The 21232-nt window shown below is 44.6% G+C and overlaps 1 protein-coding gene across 3 annotated transcripts in view; it reads right to left on the bottom strand.

Annotated features, from left to right (window-relative positions):
* LOC137527183 (relaxin receptor 1-like) overlaps positions 1 to 21232 on the bottom strand; it is a 467519-nt gene that overhangs the window by 130000 nt on the left and 316287 nt on the right. For all 3 annotated transcript variants that reach the window (XM_068247656.1, XM_068247657.1, XM_068247658.1), the window contains 2 exons: positions 19483 to 19578; positions 14441 to 14546 (listed from right to left, as the gene is read on the bottom strand). In XM_068247656.1, the coding sequence (XP_068103757.1) occupies positions 14441 to 14546; positions 19483 to 19578 (202 nt within the window). The remainder of the gene's footprint in view (positions 1 to 14440; positions 14547 to 19482; positions 19579 to 21232) is intronic.

The following is a 21232-nucleotide window of genomic DNA, read 5'->3' as shown; positions in this document are numbered from 1 at the left end:
ACATTGCCACCAGCAGAGCCCAGATTCACCAGGATGGCCTTGGTGGGATCCTTGGATTCTTTTTCACCTCACTATCCTCAGCCATGACTGCCCACAAACCAACTGCAGAGAGCTGCTGTTTTTCACCTGTTGAGTTGATAAAAACAGGTGTTCCCAATTAATCAGGGTAATTAGGATGCTTTAGACAGCTTGGACTATTTGGAATGGTACAGGACTTTGGATTTTCCCACAGACTGTAACAGTTTGTGAAGGGTATGAATAATTTTGGACTGGACACTTTTTGTTCAAATGTAAATAATAAAAGCTGAGAAATGTTGTTTTTCCACAATAATGCCCCTTGTACATTGTCTTATTATCTTTTGGGAGACACCTATGTAATTTCCCATAAAAAAAAATTGCTGGTTGAATAAAAGTAACTTTAAAGAGAAACTCCAACCTAGAATTGAACTTTATCCCAATCAGTAGCTGATACCCCCTTTTACATGAGAAATATAATGCTTTTCACAAACAGACCATCAGGGGCGCTGTATGACTGATTTTGTGCTGAAACCCCTCCCACAAGAAGCTCTGAGTACCGCGGTACTCTGGGCAAACTGCCACAATGTAACAATGTTCACAGACAGGAATTAGCTGTTTACAGCTGTCTCTAACAGCCAAAACAGCTAGGAGCAGCTACATAACCTGCCCACAGTAAAAATGTCACCATGTAATAAATGTTAGAATGTAAATCTGGGAGAGGAAAGATTTTACAATGAGCAAACACTGACTAAATCATTTATACATAATTATAGTAAAAAATGAAGCACTTTTTTACTACATTATTTTCACTGGAGTTCCTCTTTAAGTCAAAATTTGCCAAGGGTATGAAGAATTATGGGCAGCACTGTATGTGAGCAGTAAATATGGGTGCGGGGCTAGATTTGTAGCAAATGTATAAAAAAGATCAGGCAGCAGGGGAGTTGCCCAATTTTCATCAAAATAATTTGTAAGGCTGGGGCGACTGTTGCCAATCTATGCTTCTTTAAACCTTTTATTGCCCAGAACGTAAAACTCATTACTGGTTGTCTATGACAAATACAGTCCAAATTGAGTATCATGTATCTCTAGAAGTCAAAGAGTTAATAGTGGACCAACAGTTACCACATTTGCCATGTCTACAACATATGCCTTGAATACAATGTTTACCGTGGCAAAGGTAGTGATGCTTATTACTAAAAAAAAACCATTGCATTCTATTTCCAAGGGCTGTGGCTGCATAACCATTCTACGGGAGACAGATTCAGTAATAACAGATTTCAGCAGATGCATCCATACAGCTCAAGTAAAATAAAAGTAACGCTTTTCAGCAATATATAGATAAAAAAAAGTTTGCAATGCTATACATTTTATGCTACAGAGACCACAAGGGCGTGCATGAAAAGCGGTGCTAGGAAATGTGGTTGCCAAATTTTGGCTAGTAGAATATCAGTATAATTTACCAATATTTGACACTTAAAGAATGTAAATGTAGTAAAATATAGGAAAATAATACAGATATTTTACTATAACTTAACCTAACACTAGACTCATACAGACCCCTCCCTTATGCCTAACTCTAACCACCCCCAATGCCTAACCCTTAAAAATATCCCCCCCCACGCTTAACCTTAACTGGCCCCCTGTCCTAACCCTTAAAAATGCCCTGCATGCCTAACATTAACCCCCCCCCCCTCCGCTTAACCCCTTAACCACTTGAGGACCAGAGATTTATACCCCCCTAGTGACCAGGCCATCTTTTACAATTGGGCACTCCACAACTTTAACGATTTATTGCTTGGTCATACAACTTAGCACCCAAATTTATTTTACCCCCTTTTCTTCTCACAAATAGAGTTTTTTTTGGTGCTCTTTGATTGGTGCTACTTTTTTAAAGTTTTTTTTTATTAATAAAATAAGGGCAAAATTTGTACCCCCCAAAAAACAACCCATTTTTTTGATTCCCCCTCCCCCCCTTAATTGGCCCTAGATTGTGATACATACATTACACTACATACAGTACATAGACATATGCCTATGGTAGGGATTAGATTGTGAGCCCCTCCGAGGGACAGCTAAGTGACAAGATTACTCTGTACAGCGCTGCCTGAGATGTCAGCGCTATATAAATCAACATGAATACATAACTTACCTAAATAAACAGCCTGCCAGCGCAGATTGCTGGCTGGCAGGCTGTTCGCTGGGGTCCCCTCTGCACAGTGATGGGAGTGCGTGCTCGTGTGAGCTCCCATCAAATCGTGCCTCTCATGAAATGACGCTATATGGCAGTGCAAAGGAACAACAGAGCCACTCTGCCACCGCTATATGGCGTTAGGCTGTTGGCGAGAGGTTGAGACATATCCCTCCATGCCTAATCTTAACCGCTCTTCCCCCAAACCTTACTGACTCCAACCGCAAATCCACAGCTATTACAATAATTCTGGGGTAACACCATAGATGCCATTATAAACAGTGGCTATAGTGTGAAATTAGCAATTTATTGGGTGCCCTTAGTTGAAATTTGCTATTGCTTGGGCATCCAAATTTCACACTGTATCTGCTATTTATAAAGGCACCTGTGTGGCACCCAAGTTTCTAAAGATTACAGGCGCCCAAATTTCCTGCTTCGCCACAGGGTACCCATGTTGTATGAACATTTGTGAGCTCTGTAAAAAAAAACTTCCACTTCTTAGGTTACATATCCAAAACAGAGCAGCACAGATGGAAATAAGCACTAACATGTATCTATTATCACCCAAACCTGTTGGCCTGGTGTTTGTATGGTGTTAAGTCGAGGGGCAGCGGGACCACTAAAACTATGAATTTTAGAAAAGCAAAGTTCAATCAACTCAGGCAGGCACTAAGTTTGGTGAAATGGGATAATGTACTACAAGGGGAGGACACTGAAGGGAAATGGCAAGCTTTTAAACTTATTCTCAATCAATATTGTAGTATACGGTATATATCCCATATGGAAACAAAATGTCTAGGAATAAAAAAGGCCTCTATGGATAAATATAAAGGTTAGAGATAAAATGAAGGGGAAAAAGAATATAAGGTTCTTAAACAGGAGGGGGCCGAGGCTGCATTAAGCAATTATAAGGAGTGCAATAAAAGTTGTAAAAAAGGAATTAGGCTGGCAAAGATTGAAGCTGAAAACCAAATCGCTAGGGATATCAAATCTAACCCAAAGAAGTTTTACAAGTACATCAACTCTAAAAAAAGAAAAGTTGACTGTATTGGACTCCTAAAGGATGAGGGTGGGAACTCAATGGTGGATGACCAAGGTAAGGTAGAGTTATTAAATGCTTTCTTTGCTTCTGTCTTCACAAAGGAAACAGCACTGTTGCAAATTACAGATGCAGAAGAGCCTCAATCTTCCAACTGTAATATTAAATACTTTACACAGGAAGAAGTGAAGGCAAGACTAAACAAATAAAAAATAGACAAGGCACCTGGCCCAGATGGCATGCATCCTCGGGTCCTTATGGAATTAAGTTATAGATTAACCCCTTTATCTTATCTTTTGTGACTCTCTTTTAACTGGCAGAATCCCAGTGGATTGGCGTACAGCCCACGTTTTCCCATTATTTAAGAAGGGCAAAAAAATCAGATCCAGGAAATTATAGACCTGTAAGCTTAACATCAGTTGTATGCAAACTATTTGAGGGGTTACTAAGAGATACTATACATGACTTCATAGTAGAAAATAATCTTATTTCTCAGCATCAACATGGGTTTACTAAAGACAAGTCCTGTTTGACTAACATGCTCAGCTTTTATGAGGTAGTGAACGCTAATGTGGATATTGGGAATACTGTAGATGTGATGTACTTGGACTTTGCAAAGGCCTTCAACACTGTTCCACACAAAAGTCTAGTGCAAAAGTTGAGGGTGCAAGGACTGGGGAAGTCTGTGTGCATGGATAGGGAACTGGCTAATGGACAGAAAACAAAGAGTTGTGGTCAATGGATCATACTCAAAATGGGTGACTGTTAGCAATGGGGTCCCACAAAGGTCTGTACTGGGTCCAGTGCTTTTTCAATTTATTTATTAATGACGTAGTAGATTCAGTAGTGAGCAATGTTGCTATTTTTGCAGATGATACAAAATTGTGCAGAATCATCAGGAAGATAGGGTCATATTGCAACAGGATCTGGATAGGATGGCTATATGGGCACATAAATGGCAGATGAAATTCAAAGTTGAAAAATGTAAAGTCATGCATTTTGGTCGTACCAATTGTCTAGCACCATACAAAATAAATGGGATACAGTTGGGGACATCAAACTTGGAGAAGGACTTAGGAGTACCATACTCATCGACAACAAGTTAATTATCGTACTCAATGCCAAGCCGCTGCAGCTAAAGCTAACAAAATTATGGAATGCATTAAAAGGGAAATAAAAACTCGAGATGCTAGCATAATATTGCCCCTGTTTAACTCTCTAGTAAGGCCACATCTGGAATATGAAATTCAGTTCTGGGCACCACATTACAGGGAGGATATTGCAGTTTTAGAGCAGGTGCAGAGACGAGCAACAAAATTGATACGTGGGATGGAAGGTCTCACTTACCAAGAAAGGTTAGATAAACTGGGTTTATTTAGTCTAGAGAAAAGACTCCTTAGAGGGGATCTAATTAACATGTATAAATACATCAGAGGGCGATATAAAAGCTTGGTGGATGAGGCCTTCTCAAAGGACTAGAGGACATGATCTGTGCATAGAGGAAAAACGTTTTAGCCAGTTATTTAGGAAAGGGTTCTTTACAGTAAGAGTGATTAAGATGTGGGATGCATTGCCACAGGAAGTAAAGTGGGTTGCAAAAGTATTCGGCCCCTTTGAAGTTTTCCACATTTTGTCATATTACTGCTACAAACATGAATCAATTTTATTGGAATTCCACATGAAAGACCAACACAAAGTGGTGTACACATGAGAAGTGGAATGAAAATCATACATGATTCCAAACATTTTTTTACAAATCAATAACTGCAAAGTGGTGTGTGCATAATTATTCGCCCCCCTTTGATCTGAGTGCAGTCAGTTGTCTATAGACATTGCCTGATGAGTGCTAATGACTAAATAGAGTGCACCTGTGTGTAATCTAATGTCAGTACAAATACAGCTGCTCTGTGAGAGCCTCAGAGGTTGTCTAAGAGAATATTGGGAGCAACAACACCATGAAGTCCAAAGAACACACAAGACAGGTCAGGGATCAAGTTATTGAGAAATTTAAAGCAGGCTTAGGCTACAAAAAGATCCCACGGAGCACTGTTTAAACGATCATTCAGAAATGGAAGGAGTATGGCACAACTGTAAACCTACCAAGACAAGTCCATCCACCTAAACTCACAGGCCGAACAAGGAGAGCGCTGATCAGAAATGCAGTCAAGAGGCCCATGGTGACTCTGGACGAGCTGCAGAGATCTACAGCTCAGGTGGGAGACTTTGTCCATAGGACAACTATTAGTCATGCACTGTACAAAGTTGGCCTTTATGGAAGAGTGGCAAGAAGAAAGGCATTGTTAACAGAATGCATAAGAAGTCCCGTTTGCAGTTTGCCACAAGCCATGTGGGGGACACAGCAACCATGTGGAAGAAGGTGCTCTGGTCAGATGAGACCAAAATGGAACTTTTTGGCCAAAATGCAAAATGCTATGTGTGGTGGAAAACTAACACTGCACATCACTCTGAACACACCATCCCCACTGTCAGATATGGTGGTAGCAGCATCATGCTCGGGGGGTGCATCTCTTCAGCAGGGACAGGGAAGCTGGTCAGAGTTGATGGGAAGATGGATGGAGCCAATTACAGGGTAATCTTGGAAGAAAACCTCTTGGAGACTGCAAAAGACTTGAGACTGGGGTAGAGGTTCACCTTCCAGCAGGACAATGACCCAAAACATAAAGCCAGGGCAACAATGGAATGGTTTAAAACAAAACATATCTATGTGTTAGAATGGCCCAGTCAAAGTCCAGATCTAAATCCAATCGAGAATCTGTGGCAAGATCTGAAAACTGTTGTTCACAAACGCTGTCCATCTAATCTGACTGAGCTGGAGCTGTTTTGCAAAGAAGAATGGCCAAGGATTTCAGTCTCTAGATGTGCAAAGCTGGTAGAGACATACCCTAAAAGACTGGCAGCTGTAATTGCAGCAAAAGGTGGTTTTACAAAGTATTGACTCAAGGGGCCGAATAATTACGCACACCCCACTTTGCAGTTATTTATTTGTAAAAAAAATGTTTGGAATGATGTATGATTTTCGATCCACTTCGCACATGTACATCACTTTGTATTGGTCTTTCACGTGGAATTCCAATAAAATTGATGCATGTTTGTGGCAGTAATGTGACAAAATGTGGAAAACTTCAAGGGGGCCGAATACTTTTGCAACCCACTGTAGTTATGGCAAATTCTATACCTGCATTTAAAGGGGGCTTAGATGCTTCCCTTGCGTTGAAAGACATCCATGGCTACAATTACTAGGTAATGCCCAAGGGATTTTATCTGATTGCCATCTGGAGTCGGGAAGGAATTTTTTCCCTTTTGCGGCTAATTGGACCATGCCTTGTGAGGGTTTTTTGCCTTCCTCTGGAACAACAGGGATATGTGAGGGAGCAGGCTGGTGTTGTGCTTTGTTCTCTGGTTGAACTCAATGGACGTATGTCTTTTTTTCCACCCAAATAACTATGTAACTATGTAGCTATATGTGTAAGGTAAACTTAGCATGTGAGGCTAAATATTGCCTTAGAAATTGCATTAGCAATAGCAATCAAAACGGCGCATAGACAGGCTCAGGGCGCTTAGATAGTCGCATAGCAGGGTTGCTAAGGCAACTGCATAAACAGAGAGGGGAATGTTCTGGAAGCACTGCGTGAGCCAGAGTGGCGCACAGCGCAGGTGCAGAGGGGCAGAGCACGCGAGACACAGTCTGAGGGAACTGGTTAAAACCAGTTCTCCTCACAGTGCACTCTTCAGTCAGTCAGTCAGCGGCGGTGAGGGAGGAAGGAAAGGCCAGCATGAGCAGCCATAGCAGCCACCCCATGAGGCAGAGTTGGGGCCGGGCGGCTGCATCCATACCACCAGCAGAGCAGGGACAGCAGAGTGACAGAGCCCAGGCAGTGCCCGGAGGCAGCGTTGGAGAGACAGCAGGCAAGATCCAGGTGAGCGCAGGAGAAGAGAGATCCTGTTAGGCCAGTTGAGTACAGGCCTTGCGCCAGCATCAAGCCACAGGTTGCGATCAGAAAAGGGCCAGAGTTCAGTGGAGTTTGTCTGAGTATAGTGACAGTTAACCCCAGCATGCTGAAAGGCATATTCTGAAGAAAGTGGAGTGACTAAAATCTGCCTGTCTGCTAAAGCCTTAAAGAAACAGTGACATTGTGATGATAATAAGTTCATTAATGCAAGATAATATTGCACTGCCTAAGAAACAGAGACTGCAACCAAGTATATTAACCTTCCTGGCGGTAACCCCGAACGTAGTTCGGGGTAAGCCGCGCAGGAGGTTTTCTCAGGCCCTGCTCGGCCGATTTTCTTAATTTATTTTTTTGCTGGACGCAGCTAGCACTTTGCTAGCTGCGCCAGCACACCGATCGCAGCCCGCGCCCGATCGCCGATATCCGTCACGGCGCACGCCCTCCCAGACCCCGTGCGCTGCCTGGCCAATCAGTGCCAGGCAGCGCCGAGGGGTGCATCGGGACTCCCAATGATGTCACGACGTCGCTGACGACGGGGGAAGCCCTCCAGGAAATCCCGTTCTTTGAACGGGATTTCCTGATCGAAGCGAGCGGGGGGATGCCGCTGAGCAGTGGCTATCATGTAGCGAGCCCTGGGCTCGCTACATGATTTAACAAAAAAAAAACAAAAAAACTGCTGCGCTGCCTCCTGGCGGAATTTTTCGTACCGCCAGGAGGGTTAAGTGTGAGTGAATCCTGTCACCAAAAGAGCCTCTAACCGAACCCCCTCAGAGATAATATACCTCAGCCGTTAGCAGTGGTCCTGACTCAGAGACATTTGCCTGTCAGCCTGCTCAGTTCATAAGTCATCAGATGATTTGTTCTTCAGTTACTTACTAAAAGCCTGATGTGAGAAGTGAATCAAAGTGCTATTTTGTGTTACTGGAGTGCACGGCCTAAGAAAGAGAAAGAGAGCAAAAGCCGTGGAGATAAAGAGAACCTGTCAGTGAAATGTAACTAGATCTGTTAACCTGTCAGCAGTCAAGGAGAAGATTGGTGGTGGAACTACATTGCATACTGTGTTACTAAGAGAACTACAGTGGAGAGCGGAGTGACATCTGACAGAGATAAAGAGTTAACAAAGTTGGAGATACAAGTTTTGCAAATACCAAAAAGTAGAGCTTATTTAGCACAGAGTTCAAATAGTATAAGAAAAGAGTGATTTTGAAGATTTTCAAAATTCCAATAAAATTGATGCATGTTTGTGGCAGTAATGTGACAAAATGTGGAAAACTTCAAGGGGGCCGAATACTTTTGCAAGCCACTGTAGCTTGGACTTGGCAACAAGAGACTGAGACTGTATAGGAACTGAATTGCTCAGTAGACCTTTCCCTACCCAAGCCCCTATACCTCAGTGAATGGTACTGTGTTGTACTGAAAAGTGGTTGATGATTGTAAAAGAAGATCTGTTGTAGCTCAATTTATATGTAAAAGTGTTTGTGTAACTTAATCTTTATATCCCACAGCTTTTACCGGTGCACCGGCTGTGAAGAGAAGAAGATTGTATTTTGACCTGTGATGTGCAAGGAAAGTGTATATTTGTGTTAAAAAGTGTTACTGGTTGAGGAAAATTACCAGTGGCCATTGTTACGGTCACAAATAAATCCTTGATATTCAAGTCAGTGTCTGATGGATTCCTCTCAGCCGGGGCTGAACGCTAAGGATAAATCATTAGCAGAGACAATGTAACACCTTGGTCAAACTTCAAAGAAATTGATGAAGAAGTCACATCAAGCATCCTCCTTCACCTCTGCCTAACTACCTGTGACCTGGATCCTGGCCCAACACAGTTCATGTTGAACTGCCCCATCCTGTTCGTACCGGTATTCCTCAAAATTGTTAACTGTTCCTTACAATCAGGGATATTTCCTGCTTTACTGAAGGAAGCAATCAGGCCTCTCCTCAAAAAAACCCTCCCTGGACCCAGATGCAATGACCAGCTACAGACCTGTCTCTAACCTGGAGCTGGGAAAAAAGGGCGCAGGCAGCTAGTGGACAAAAAGGGCGCCGCCATTCACTCCCATAATAAATAACGTTTAATGGGCGCCGAGCAGGAAAAAAGGGCGCCGGAGCTAAATAAAGTTTACAAACGGCGCCCGGAGATGTTTAATGATTTATAACTAAGCTTGTGGTGATTTACGTTTATAAAATGCACCCGTGCCGAATAACGTTTATGAAAATACTAAACATATTTATCTTATTTAAATAATTAAAACATTATTTAAAGTTTTATCCCTTACTGTTTGTAAAACATTATTATTCACAAAATAAAGCGATCAGTACGTAACGTAAATTGCAAAATATTTTTTGCATCCACAATTACTAAAAAAATATTATCCACATAATAAAGGGGGGTCTTAGGTTTAGGCACCAACAGGGGGGTCTTAGGTTTAGGCACCAACAGGGGGGTCTTAGGTTTAGGCACCAACAGAGGGGTCTTAGGTTTAGGCACCAACAGGGGGGTCTTAGGTTTAGGCACCAACAGGGGGGTCTAGGGGTTAGGGATAGGTTCAGGGAGGTTTACTTAGGCACCAACACGGGGGGTCTTAGGTTTAGGCACCAACAGGGGGGGTCTTAGGTTTAGGCACCAACAGGGGGGTCTTAGGTTTAGGCACCAACAGGGGGGTCTAGGGGTTAGGGATAGGTACAGGGAGGGTTCTGTGTAAGAGTAGGCTTAGGTATAGTTTTAGTAAAATTTTAGTAATAATTACTAATGTTTTACAACACTTATTATGAACGTAGTTATATTTATATCATCCTTATAAAGAATATTTTCAGATTTTATTATAAGAACAAACCATAAATGAAGGTTATTCACAATAATATATACAATTATAACAATTAAACATATATTATTGTTTTTTTAATAAACGTAATTATAAGTTTAACTTTTGAAACAGGGAAGATTAACGTTTTCACAATTTCCGATTTCATAAACATTATTTAATGATTTATAATTTTGTTAAACATTATTTGTAAACGAAATATAGCACACTATTTGTATAAACCCTATTAATGATTAATTATTATTTAGAGTTTACACCCCGCGCCCTTTTTGTCCGGGCGCCCTTTTTGTACATACGCCTCTAACCTCCCCTTTCTGGGCAAGCTAATTGAAAAAGCTGTTTACCTCCAGCTAGAAGCCAAAATCCTACAAAACAACAGTTATGACACATTCCAGTCTGGCTTCAGGAAACACCACAGCACTGAAACTGCCCTCATCCAAATATGCAACCACTTGCTCATGGCAAGAGACAGAGAAGAGTGCTCGATCCTCATACTGCTAGACCTTTCTGCAGCCTTTGATACAGTTGACCACGACATCTTGATAAACAGGCTACATAAATACTGCAGCATTGATGGCATAGTTCTTCAGTGGTTCCAATCCTTCTTGAGTGGCAGAACCCACAAAGTGTCTATGGGGCCCTTCCTGTCCACCCCTGTATCACTTAAGTATGGGGTGCCCCAGGGCTGAATCCTCTCTCCCCTGCTTTTCACGATTTACATGTTACTGCTTGAAAAACTAATCCAAAAACATGGCCTGACATACCACTGCTATGCAGACGACACCCAACTATATCTTTCCTTCAAGCCTGGTGTGACAGACCCAACTCTAACTATAAATGCCTGCTTACGTGAACTACAGCAATGGATGAATGACAACTGGCTGAAACTAAATGCAGACAAAACTGAAGTCCTTCTGATTGGAGGGTAGAGCATGATAACAAAACAACTTAACTTGCAGTCTTCACCACTGGGAATAGGAGGCACGGATTTACGCAGCTCCGATCTTGTGCGTAGCCTGGGAGTTCTAATTGATGGGGATTTAAACTTCAGAACTTAAATCTCTGCTGTGGTGAAATCATCCTATTTTCACCTGAAGAACATTGCAAAAATCAAGCACCTCATCCCCCCAGAAGATCTGCCAACCTTAGTCCATGCCTTCATCACATCCCGACTGGACTACTGTAATGCTCTCTACACTGGCCTTCCAAAAAAGGTCTTGTACCGCCTACAGCTGATACAGAATACTGCTGCCAGACTGCTAACCAACCAACCCCGTCACTGCCACATAACGCCAGTCCTGCACTCCCTTCACTGGCTACCTATAGAATGGAGGGTCCTATTTAAGATCGGCCTACTGACATTTAAATCCCTGAATAATCTAGGCCCTGGATACATGAAAGATATGTTGCAGCTACGTAGCAATCCCCACATTCTCAGATCCACAGGTTCTAATAATCTAGTCATACCCAGAGTCCACTTGGAAACTTTTGGTCCCAGAGCCTTCTGTCATGCTGCCCCTACGTTTTGGAACTCCTTACCTCAACAGATCAGGACAGCTCCATCCCTGGCCGTGTTTAAATCCAGACTGAAAACCCACCTGTTCAGTTTGGCATTTGCAAAAATATAACTTTTGTTGTGTGAATACTTCATCCTACTAACTACTGAATCTGAGAGAGCCTAAGCGCTTTGAGTCCTATGGGAGAAAAGCGCTATAGAAATGTTATTGTATTGTATTGTATAAATCGGGTTACACAGGACTCTGGATGTAAAAGACATACATTAACAACTGTTTGCACAAGCTGTGCCTCACAGAGGATCTCATCACTCCCCAGCAAACTGTCACTCCTGTAATATTCATTTCAAAGGCTCATTGCTGAAACATTTGATATACAGACTTGTTCCCCAGACCTGTGAAGAGTCCTAGTCCATCTGACCAGCTGGAACTGCTCATCTGCTGGCTACTACATCCATCTATTAGTGGGCAGAGAGTAGGCTTTGTGAACACAGTGAACCCTCTCCTCTCTTCCTGCAGCTGCAAGACAGAATCCAGTCCTGCATCAGCCGCTGAACAAAAATACACAGGAGCCCTAGTATGCCCACTCCTGCTCTAGCCAGAGCCACATCAAATGTTGTCACTCCCTCCTTTTTGATTGGCTGGCCACAGCAGCACCAGCATTGACTAATCGAAGATAGTATTGGCTAGAATCTCCCCTGTTAGATTTACCTGCCAGATACATTTTTTTCCAACATGTTGGAAAAAAATTATCTGGCAGTTAAATCTAACAGAAAATTGTACGGTGTGCACTTAGCATTGTATGTAGTAAGTGAGGCCCAACCCACCTTGCAATTTAGATATAGATAATACCTAAATAAGTAACTGACTGGTTCTTGGGCATTTACCTCTCTAGATAAACTGAAGAATCTGATATTGAAAGCTAGCGATATCTTGCTCTGAAACAGATATGGGGAGAGCACTAAACAACGCATTCACTTAAGCTGGCCAAACACAAAGATTTTCACCCAATATTCCAAAACGATAAATTCCTTTTTAAAAAAGAATCAATTCAGAAGGAATTGATTGCTACCACACACTTCACATCAATTTCCAATAGATTCCAGTAAGGAATCTACTGAAAATGGGCCGAAGTGCAGCATTGCACTGTTTGATGCAGTGCCACACTCTGAGCCATTGATCTACATATGCTCTCCCCTGGCGCCGATCGGCCTACATTTTTTGTCCTGTCCGATCAATACTTTTGATTGATTTTTGGTCAAAGTCAATAAAATATAGATCGATCTGACATTTTGGGGATTGATTCCCTGCAGATGAGTCTAATTCAGGGAATCGAATGGGAAAATGCGTACATTTGAATACGGCGCTGGTAGACTTGGGCGCAGGATCCAGCTGTTAAATGGCTGGTCCTGCTTCTGCACAAGTCCGGGGCGTTTTAATTACTATTCCCCCTCCAGGCCGACATGGATAGTGGGGGAATGAAATAATTCGGCTTCCAGCGATTGCTGGAGGCCGAATTATTGTGTTTTTTAAGCAAATTCGGCTCCGTCTTCTGACGGAGCCGACCTTCCTCACTGAGCGCCGCTATAGACTGATTCCCATTACAGTCTATGGCGGCGCTGGCTGCACCCAAATCTAGCAGCGCTGAAAAGCACTGCTCCGGGGAAAATTGATGAGTGTATGGGCACCTTATGTTATACAAGTTAGAAAGAATAGTGATCTTTACTGAGTTAAGTTCCTAATGTTATTGTTAATAGGTCATGAAGTAAAGAGAATTCAGAAAAAGATTCATATTTGTGAAAAACAGGCATTAAATGCACTAAGCAACATTAATGATTTAATCCCAATGTCACATGAGGTCAGCAACACAAAATAGTAGTGGGTGGGTGAAACTCTGATATAACATTTAATAAAGATGTGTTTTCCTCCATTTTATTACTCATACAGTTATTATATTTGCTTTTGTGCACAAGTATTATTGTCTGTCTACAAATTACAAATTTCCAAAGTGTAGTTTATCTTTCCCTGAAAGTTGCCATTGCATTTTATTCCAGCTGCTTTTTATTACATATTAAAATCTTCTAGTGAGCTGTTCTGAGCTGCGTGTATGCCTGAAGCAGAGAGAGCTTCTCAGAGAGTGTTTTGAGTTGTTTACACACAAATGTAACAACATTGAAATGTAAACGAAGATACCGTTATCCCCAGTCAGGATGCGGATTTCAAGCTGAAGAGCCTTTGCATAGCAGGACAAAGTGCTGTGTTCAACTGTTTCAGTGATGTTCTGCTTAAAAAAAACTGTGATAGTAGCTTTAAAGTTGTAAGGAATCTCTTAGAGCAAAGTAGAAATGCTGACTTTCAGACAACTTTAACTGTGGCTAATAGCTAACACAGCTGCACTTTGCTCTCACTATAGCTGCCATATAGCACATTAGTAGCCTTAGATGTGCTGCAAATGATCCATAGCTTACTGCCGACAAATCTTAACTTTACATTTACACTTTTCCTTGCCTCTTTCTCAGGTTCCCAGGTTTTTGGCCAAGTGCAATACTTGCCTGTGATACCTCATTATTACCTTTGGAACAGTAAAGGGGATTATCATTATCCATCCATCAGCAGATTCAGTTAAAAACTCAGAGTAATCTTTTTACAGGATGTTTCTTGTAAACACTCTATTTAGCAAAAAAGCAAGATATGATAAAGGTGTACTTAGTCTAATACTTTAATTTCAGCTGCATCTATTTTAGGCATCCATAAGCATTTGGTCAATCAGTGGTAAAAGTGGGAAATGATATAGATTTCTGTGAATGGCTAAAATTTTCAGAAGGAAACATGATACATTAAAAAAGTCAAAGGTTAATGCAACCTAGGCAAGATTGTGTGCTTACAGAGCTGTTACATTAGCAGAAATTGTAGGTACAAAATGAAGTCCATGGCTTGAACAGTTTACCATGCGCTTCCAGCACTCGCATTGCTCAGGGTAGACATCCAGTGCTAAGAAAGAAACATAATAACATATTTAAAACTATGTTTATATATCTTCCATATCTAGCCTATTGGCGTAAAAATATATTTACTTGAGTAAAATTTTATTGGGTCTATTGAGAACCATTAAAAATGTTTCTCAAGTAAATATATTTTTATGCCGATAGGTCAACTTTTATAAAGACATTCATTGACTTTATATGCATTGGGTGGATTAAAGCTTTGTGTGTATACACATAGGGTCATTTTTTTCACAAATTGGGCTTGATTCACTAAGACAAATAGCATGCCTTATCAAAGTTAGCACGCCTTATCAGAGTAGCATAGCGAGCGCTACAAACCCGCAGGGGCTCAGGGCAGGACAAGTGGAGCTCTCATCATTGGCAATTAGCAGGCATAAGTTTGCTATGCTACTCTAATAAGGCGTGCTAACATTGATAAGGCATGCTAACTTTGATGAGGCATGCTAACTTTGATGAGGCATGCTACTTGTCTTAGTGAATCAAGCACATTGTCTGTATAATTAGTAAATGCTATAAAATTATTTTTAAATATCTCAGATGCACTGGCAGCAATATTACTCAGATAAAACAGGGGTTATTGCAGGCTGCTATAATCTATTCCACAACTACTCCAAAAAATAAAAACAATTTACACTAGTAACACAGCATATGATGCAGTGGCGTACCTAGGGCATTTGACACCCGGTGCTAGGTATTGAAAGACACCCCCCCACCCACGGTCCACCACCTGCGGCGCGCCTTTCTCCAGAAAATTCACATCATTGCGCAGCTTTTCTCCAGAAAATACACAAAATGTCAGAAGCTTTCAACATAAAATACACGTAATGCGAGAACATTTCACCAGACATTACACGTTATGTGAGCAGATTTCACAAGAAAATACATTCAATCATGTCGGCAGATTTGACCAGAAAAAAATCATTCAATCTTGCGGTAGATTTGACCAGAACATACACAATGTCAGCACCAGATTTCACCACAAAATACACAATATCGGTAGTTAAACTGACCACAAAATACACAATGACGGTAGTTAAACTGACCACAAAATACACAATGACGGTAGTTAAACTGACCACAAAATACACAATGACGGTAGTTAAACTGACCACAAAATACACAATGGCGGTAGTTAAACTGACCACAAAATACACAATGACGGTAGTTAAACTGACCACAAAATACACAATGTCGGCAGTTAATCTGACCACAAAATACACAATGTCGGTAGCAGATCTGACCACAAAATACACAATATCGGTAGCAGATTTGAGTGTTGGCAAGCTGATAGCCTGGTGGGTAGGTGGTTAAGAGTGAGCAGCCTGATTGCCTAGTGGGTAGGTGGGCAGCCTGCTGGGTAGCAGTGGTGGGTAGGGGGGCAGCAGTGGTGGGTAGGTGGGCAGCCTGCTGAGTAGCCTGGTGGGTAGGTGGGCAGCAGTGGTGGGTAGGTGGGTAGCATGGTGGGTAGCCTGGTGGGTAGGGGGGCAGCAGTGGTGGGTAGGTGGGCAGCCTGCTGGGTAGCAGTGGTGGGTAGGTGGGCAGCAGTGGTGGGTAGGTGGGCAGCCTGCTGGGTAGCCTGGTGGTTAGGTGGGCAGCCTGCTGGGTAGCAGTGGTGGGTAGGTGGGCAGCAGTGGTGGGTAGGTGGGCAGCCTGCTGGGTAGCCTGGTGGGTAGGTGGGCAGCCTGCTGGGTAGCCTGGTGGGTAGGTGGGCAGCAGTGGTGGGTAGGTGGGCAGCAGTGGTGGGTAGGTGGGCAGCAGTGGTGCATAGGTGGGTAGCAGTGGTGGGTAGGTGGGCAGCCTGCTGGGTAGCCTGGTGGGTAGGTGGGCAGCCTGCTGGGTAGCCTGGTGGGTAGGTGGGCAGCAGTGGTGGGTAGGTGGGCAGCAGTGGTGGGTAGGTGGGCAGCAGTGGTGCGTAGGTGGGTAGCAGTGGTGGGTAGGTGGGCAGCAGTGGTGGGTAGATGGGCAGCCTGCTGGGTAGCCTGGTGGGTAGGAGGGCAGCAGTGGTGGGTAGGTGGGCTGCAGCGGTGGGTAGGTGGGCAGCAGCGGTGGGTAGGTGGGCAGCAGCGGTGGGTAGGTGGGCAGCAGTGGTGGGTAGCCTGGTGGGTAGGTGGGCAGCCTGCTGGGTAGCCTGGTGGGTAGGTGGGCAGCAGTGGTGGGTAGGTGGGCAGCAGTGGTGGGTAGCCTGGTGGGTAGGTGGGCAGCAGTGGTGGGTAGGTGGGCAGCAGTGGTGGATAAGTGGGCAGCAGTGGTGGGTAGGTGGGCAGCAGTGGTGGGTAGGTGGGCAGCAGTGGTGGGTAGCCTGCTGGGTAGCCTGGTGGGTAGGTAGGCAGCAGTGGTGGGTAGATGGGCAGCCTGCTGGGTAGCCTGGTGGGTAGGTGGGCAGCAGTGGTGGGTAGGTGGGCAGCAGCGATGGGTAGCCTGGTGGGTAGGTGGGCAGCAGCGGTGGGTAGGTGGGCAGCAGCGGTGGGTAGCCTGGTGGGTAGGTGGGCAGCAGCGGTGGGTAGGTGGGCAGCAGCGGTGGGTAGCCTGGTGGGTAGGTGGGCAGCAGCGGTGGGTAGGTGGGCAGCAGCGGTGGGTAGCCTGGTGGGTAGGTGGGCAGCAGTGGTGGGTAGGTGGGCAGCAGCGGTGGGTAGCCTGGTGGGTAGGTGGGCAGCAGCGGTGGGTAGGTGGGCAGCAGCGGTGGGTAGCCTGGTGGGTAGGTGGGCAGCAGCGGTGGGTAGGTGGGCAGCAGCGGTGGGTAGCCTGGTGGGTAGGTGGGCAGCAGTGGTGGGTAGGTGGTGGGCAGCAGCGGTGGGTAGGTGGGCAGCAGCGGTGGGTAGCCTGGTGGGTAGGTGGGCAGCAGCGGTGGGTAGGTGGGCAGCAGCGGTGGGTAGCCTGGTGGGTAGGTGGGCAGCAGTGGTGGGTAGGTGGTGGGCAGCAGCGGTGGGTAGGTGGGCAGCAGCGGTGGGTAGCCTGGTGGGTAGGTGGGCAGCAGCGGTGGGTAGGTGGGCAGCAGCGGTGGGTAGCCTGGTGGGTAGGTGGGCAGCAGTGGTGGGTAGGTGGTGGGCAGCAGCGGTGGGTAGGTGGGCAGCAGCGGTGGGTGGCCGGGCCGGTGCACCTGTAAAAGAAAAAAACCCATTCACTTACCTGCAGATGAAACCTCTCTTCCGAGTCCCAGGCAGCCTCCGCAGCTCCTCTTGAATGTCCCGCGCCGTCTCCTGCTGCGTCATCAGTGCAGGGCTACGGGAAGATGGCCACCGAAGCCCGCACTGGAGACAAAAATAGACGGCAAGATGGCGTCGGCGGCCATCTTGCCGTCTATTTTTGTCTCCAGTGCGGGCTTCGGCGGCCATCTTCCCGTAGCCCTGCTCGGGTAAACTGAGGGCGGCTATCAGCCGCCCTGTCAGTAGAGATGGGAAGTTCGGATCTTTTCAATGATCCGGATGATTCGAATCGGATCATTGAAGAGATCCGGATCTTTGATCCGAATCTCGGATCATTTTACTACAGGAAGCATTCGGGGGTGAAATGAACAGCAGGACAGGTCTGTGGACAGGAGAAGGGGAGGGGGGTGGACACACAGAGAAGGGGAGAAGATGGACAGAGGGCAGGGAGTGGACAGAGATAGGAGGAGGGACGAGCAGAGTGAGAGCAGAAATGTTTGCACGTAATACCCACATGCTGAAGTCATATGCTTTACATATATTTCACCTATATGTTCATCTGTACACTTTGAAAGAAAAGGTCGCACAGTGAAAGAAAGCATTCCCAGAAGATAAGTGCAGCTGTTTAGTGCCGAGTGCAGGAGGATTATATTGCCTTTCAATCACACTGTCTGCAAAGTTACTGAGCTGTGCTGAGCTGAGCCAAAAGTTTCCAATGTGATCACTGTGCACAACTACGGAACAGACAGCCTATAATGGGCAGCACATTGCAGCCAGTATGTGTGCTCTACACATATCTGGCAGTGGCACCCATGTCCCCTCTCTCTCATCTACCCGTCTCCCTGCAAGGCTGCCTCCCATCCAACAGAGCGATCCCTGCTTCCAGGACCCCGCTGCCCGCTGAGAGGGGGCGTGTCGCTCCTGGCCCCGCCCCCTTTGCGATCCGAATCGTTCATTTTGATGATTCGGATGATCGACTCATAAAATAGATTCGGATCAAAGATCCGAATCGTTCATGATCCGGACAACACTACCTGTCAGTGCCCGTTCTGCCCTTGGAGGGGAAGCGCCGAAGGAGGGGACCCAGGTGAGGGAGATGTGGGGGGGTATTTCCCCCCTCCCCGCCGACGCTGCCACCCCTCCTTCAGCGCTGCTTCCCCTCCTGTGTCATCAAGGCTTCTGGGGAGGCCTTGATGACACCCCCCCTGGAGCTGACACCCGGAGCGGAGCGCTCCTGGCCGCCCCATGGTAGGGACGCCACTGATATGATGTGCTGCTTTCTTATTATTCTGAAATTTAGGCCTTATTCAGATGAAATGTAATTTTGCGCTGTACCTGTTTTATTGTTCATGGTGAGTATGATGCCGCAAAAAGGTTAAATGTGCATGACTGATAAGTACATACTTCTCTAGACAACACATCAGTGTTCACAAATAGTACACACAAAGGCTTTTAAATATTGCATAACTATGAAGCACAAAGCCACAGTTTATGTTATTCTTCAACATGCTTCTGCATACTGAAAACCACTAGTGTGAATGAGTATTCCACAGCCCCAGCTTGACACAAATTGTGTGAACTGTGCAAATCTGGCCAATATCAAAGTGACCAAGCAACAAGCAAATTCTCATGGGATCAAGCAGTGTTATGAGACATACTCTACTCTTTCAGTCATTCACACCTCATTCTGTTTTGCTGGAATAAAATTCTTCTGTGCTCTATATCAGAGGAACACACTGGCACGCTTGTGCTGATTGATTGGACAAAAGGGTGGCTTACCACATTCGTAGCTGTGTGTCTCTTCCTCCTGAATTGCTTGATTGACTCGGGCACTCTGAATGGTGTCAAATAACTTGGGCCAACCACTGTTATCCACTGAAAATGAGGATATACAATTAATTCAGTTTCATAGTGAAAATAACAAAATTCAAAGGTCAAAGCCCCAAAAAACTCAAAAGGCTATTTCTAATAAAATTCAGGTTGATAAGTGAATAGAAACAATATATAGAAACAAAATAGTTAAGATTACCTGTGGGCCAACTTTCAGTCCATACTGCACAACATTTTTATGCGTACGTATGTTCCCGATGGTGTTGAGATGGGTGCGGAGGACGCCGAGAGACGGCTCTCCCTGTGCACAACAAAGTAGAGGAATATAACAAATATATTCCCCTACTGATTAACTAGTTTGTCTCCTGGTTGTATAATTGCCAGCACCAAAATCACAGTGTTTCCCCCTAGCGCCACTAGACCCGTATTAACATTATGGTCCATGGCAGCGCCCACCTGGCAGTATTACTGACCCATGTGCATAATGCACCTGGCCTCAGGAACACAATGTGCAGAATAGCACACCCAGCCAGATTACCAGCCAGGATAAGGAGAGAACGGAGCAGCCAGAGAGGATGGTGAGGGACCCCATGCACCTCATGGGGCTGAAGGAAGCCCTAGGTAAGTATAAATACACCCATATTAAACATCTCAAACAATCTAAACAATACTATAGCATAGAAGCCAGTAGATTAATAAATGCTAAGGATAGTTCTTATAATCAGTAAAATATTTTTTTTGTTCCAAGCCCAAAGTTTGTCTCGTACATATTCAAGAAGGGGGGGCAAATTAACAGGAATAAAGTCAGCGGGCACTTTAGAAATCTTAATTCCTAAATATGTCATAGAGTCAACCTGGAGAGGACAGAGGCCTGGGTCTCCATAGGCATGCAGTGAAAAATGGCATGGGATAAATAAGGGCACACGGAGATGCCGATAAAGTTATTTAAAACGCTATTTACCGTTTTAATCAAACTGCGCTGCAGCTTACTCCTCCTGCTTCTATTGAAGCCCCGTCATAGCACCGGAAGACTTTTCTGGATGATCGGCTCAGGCAAGTGCCTGCAGTCGCGATGGTTGCAGAGGCAGGACTGTGTGCTGATAGCCCCATAGTTCCCCGAGCTGTTACCTCTCCTTTGCCTGACCAAAAATCATGGAGCACAGTGCAAGCTGGTCAGGCAAAGGAGCGGTAACAGCTCCGGAACTGTGGGGCTATCAGCGCACAGTCCTGCCTCTGCAATCATCGCGGCTGCAGGCACTTGCCTGAGCCGATCATCCAGAAAAGTCTGCCGGTGCTATGACGGGGCATCAATAGAAGCAGGAGGTGTAAGCTGCAGCCCAGTTTGATTAAAACAGTGAATAGCGTTTTAAATAACCTGCACCAATTTTTAACAGTTAAAACGCTAAATAGCGTTTTATAATGTAAGTGAATGTGGTGCCATTATTGTACCGGCTGTGCTGTGCGCCATTATTATCTGCTCCGCTCCAGAGGGGTGAATACTGAATATATCTACCAGGAAAAGCAATTTACATGTGTTTTTGATTACCTTCCTATGTGCAATGCAACTAGAAAAAAAGATCCTTATTATCAGTTCACTAATACACTACTACCCTGTACAGTATTTTATAAAGCCCCACTTTACAAAACTTTTTTTTTTTTTTTTTAAATAGGAAATACAGACAAGTTCTTAGTACGAATG

Source organism: Hyperolius riggenbachi, chromosome 8, assembly GCF_040937935.1.
Source record: "Hyperolius riggenbachi isolate aHypRig1 chromosome 8, aHypRig1.pri, whole genome shotgun sequence".
NCBI classification, from domain to species: Eukaryota; Metazoa; Chordata; class Amphibia; order Anura; family Hyperoliidae; genus Hyperolius; species Hyperolius riggenbachi.
Note: the sequence above shows the minus strand (reverse complement) of the source record. Positions and strands in the feature narration are given on the sequence as shown.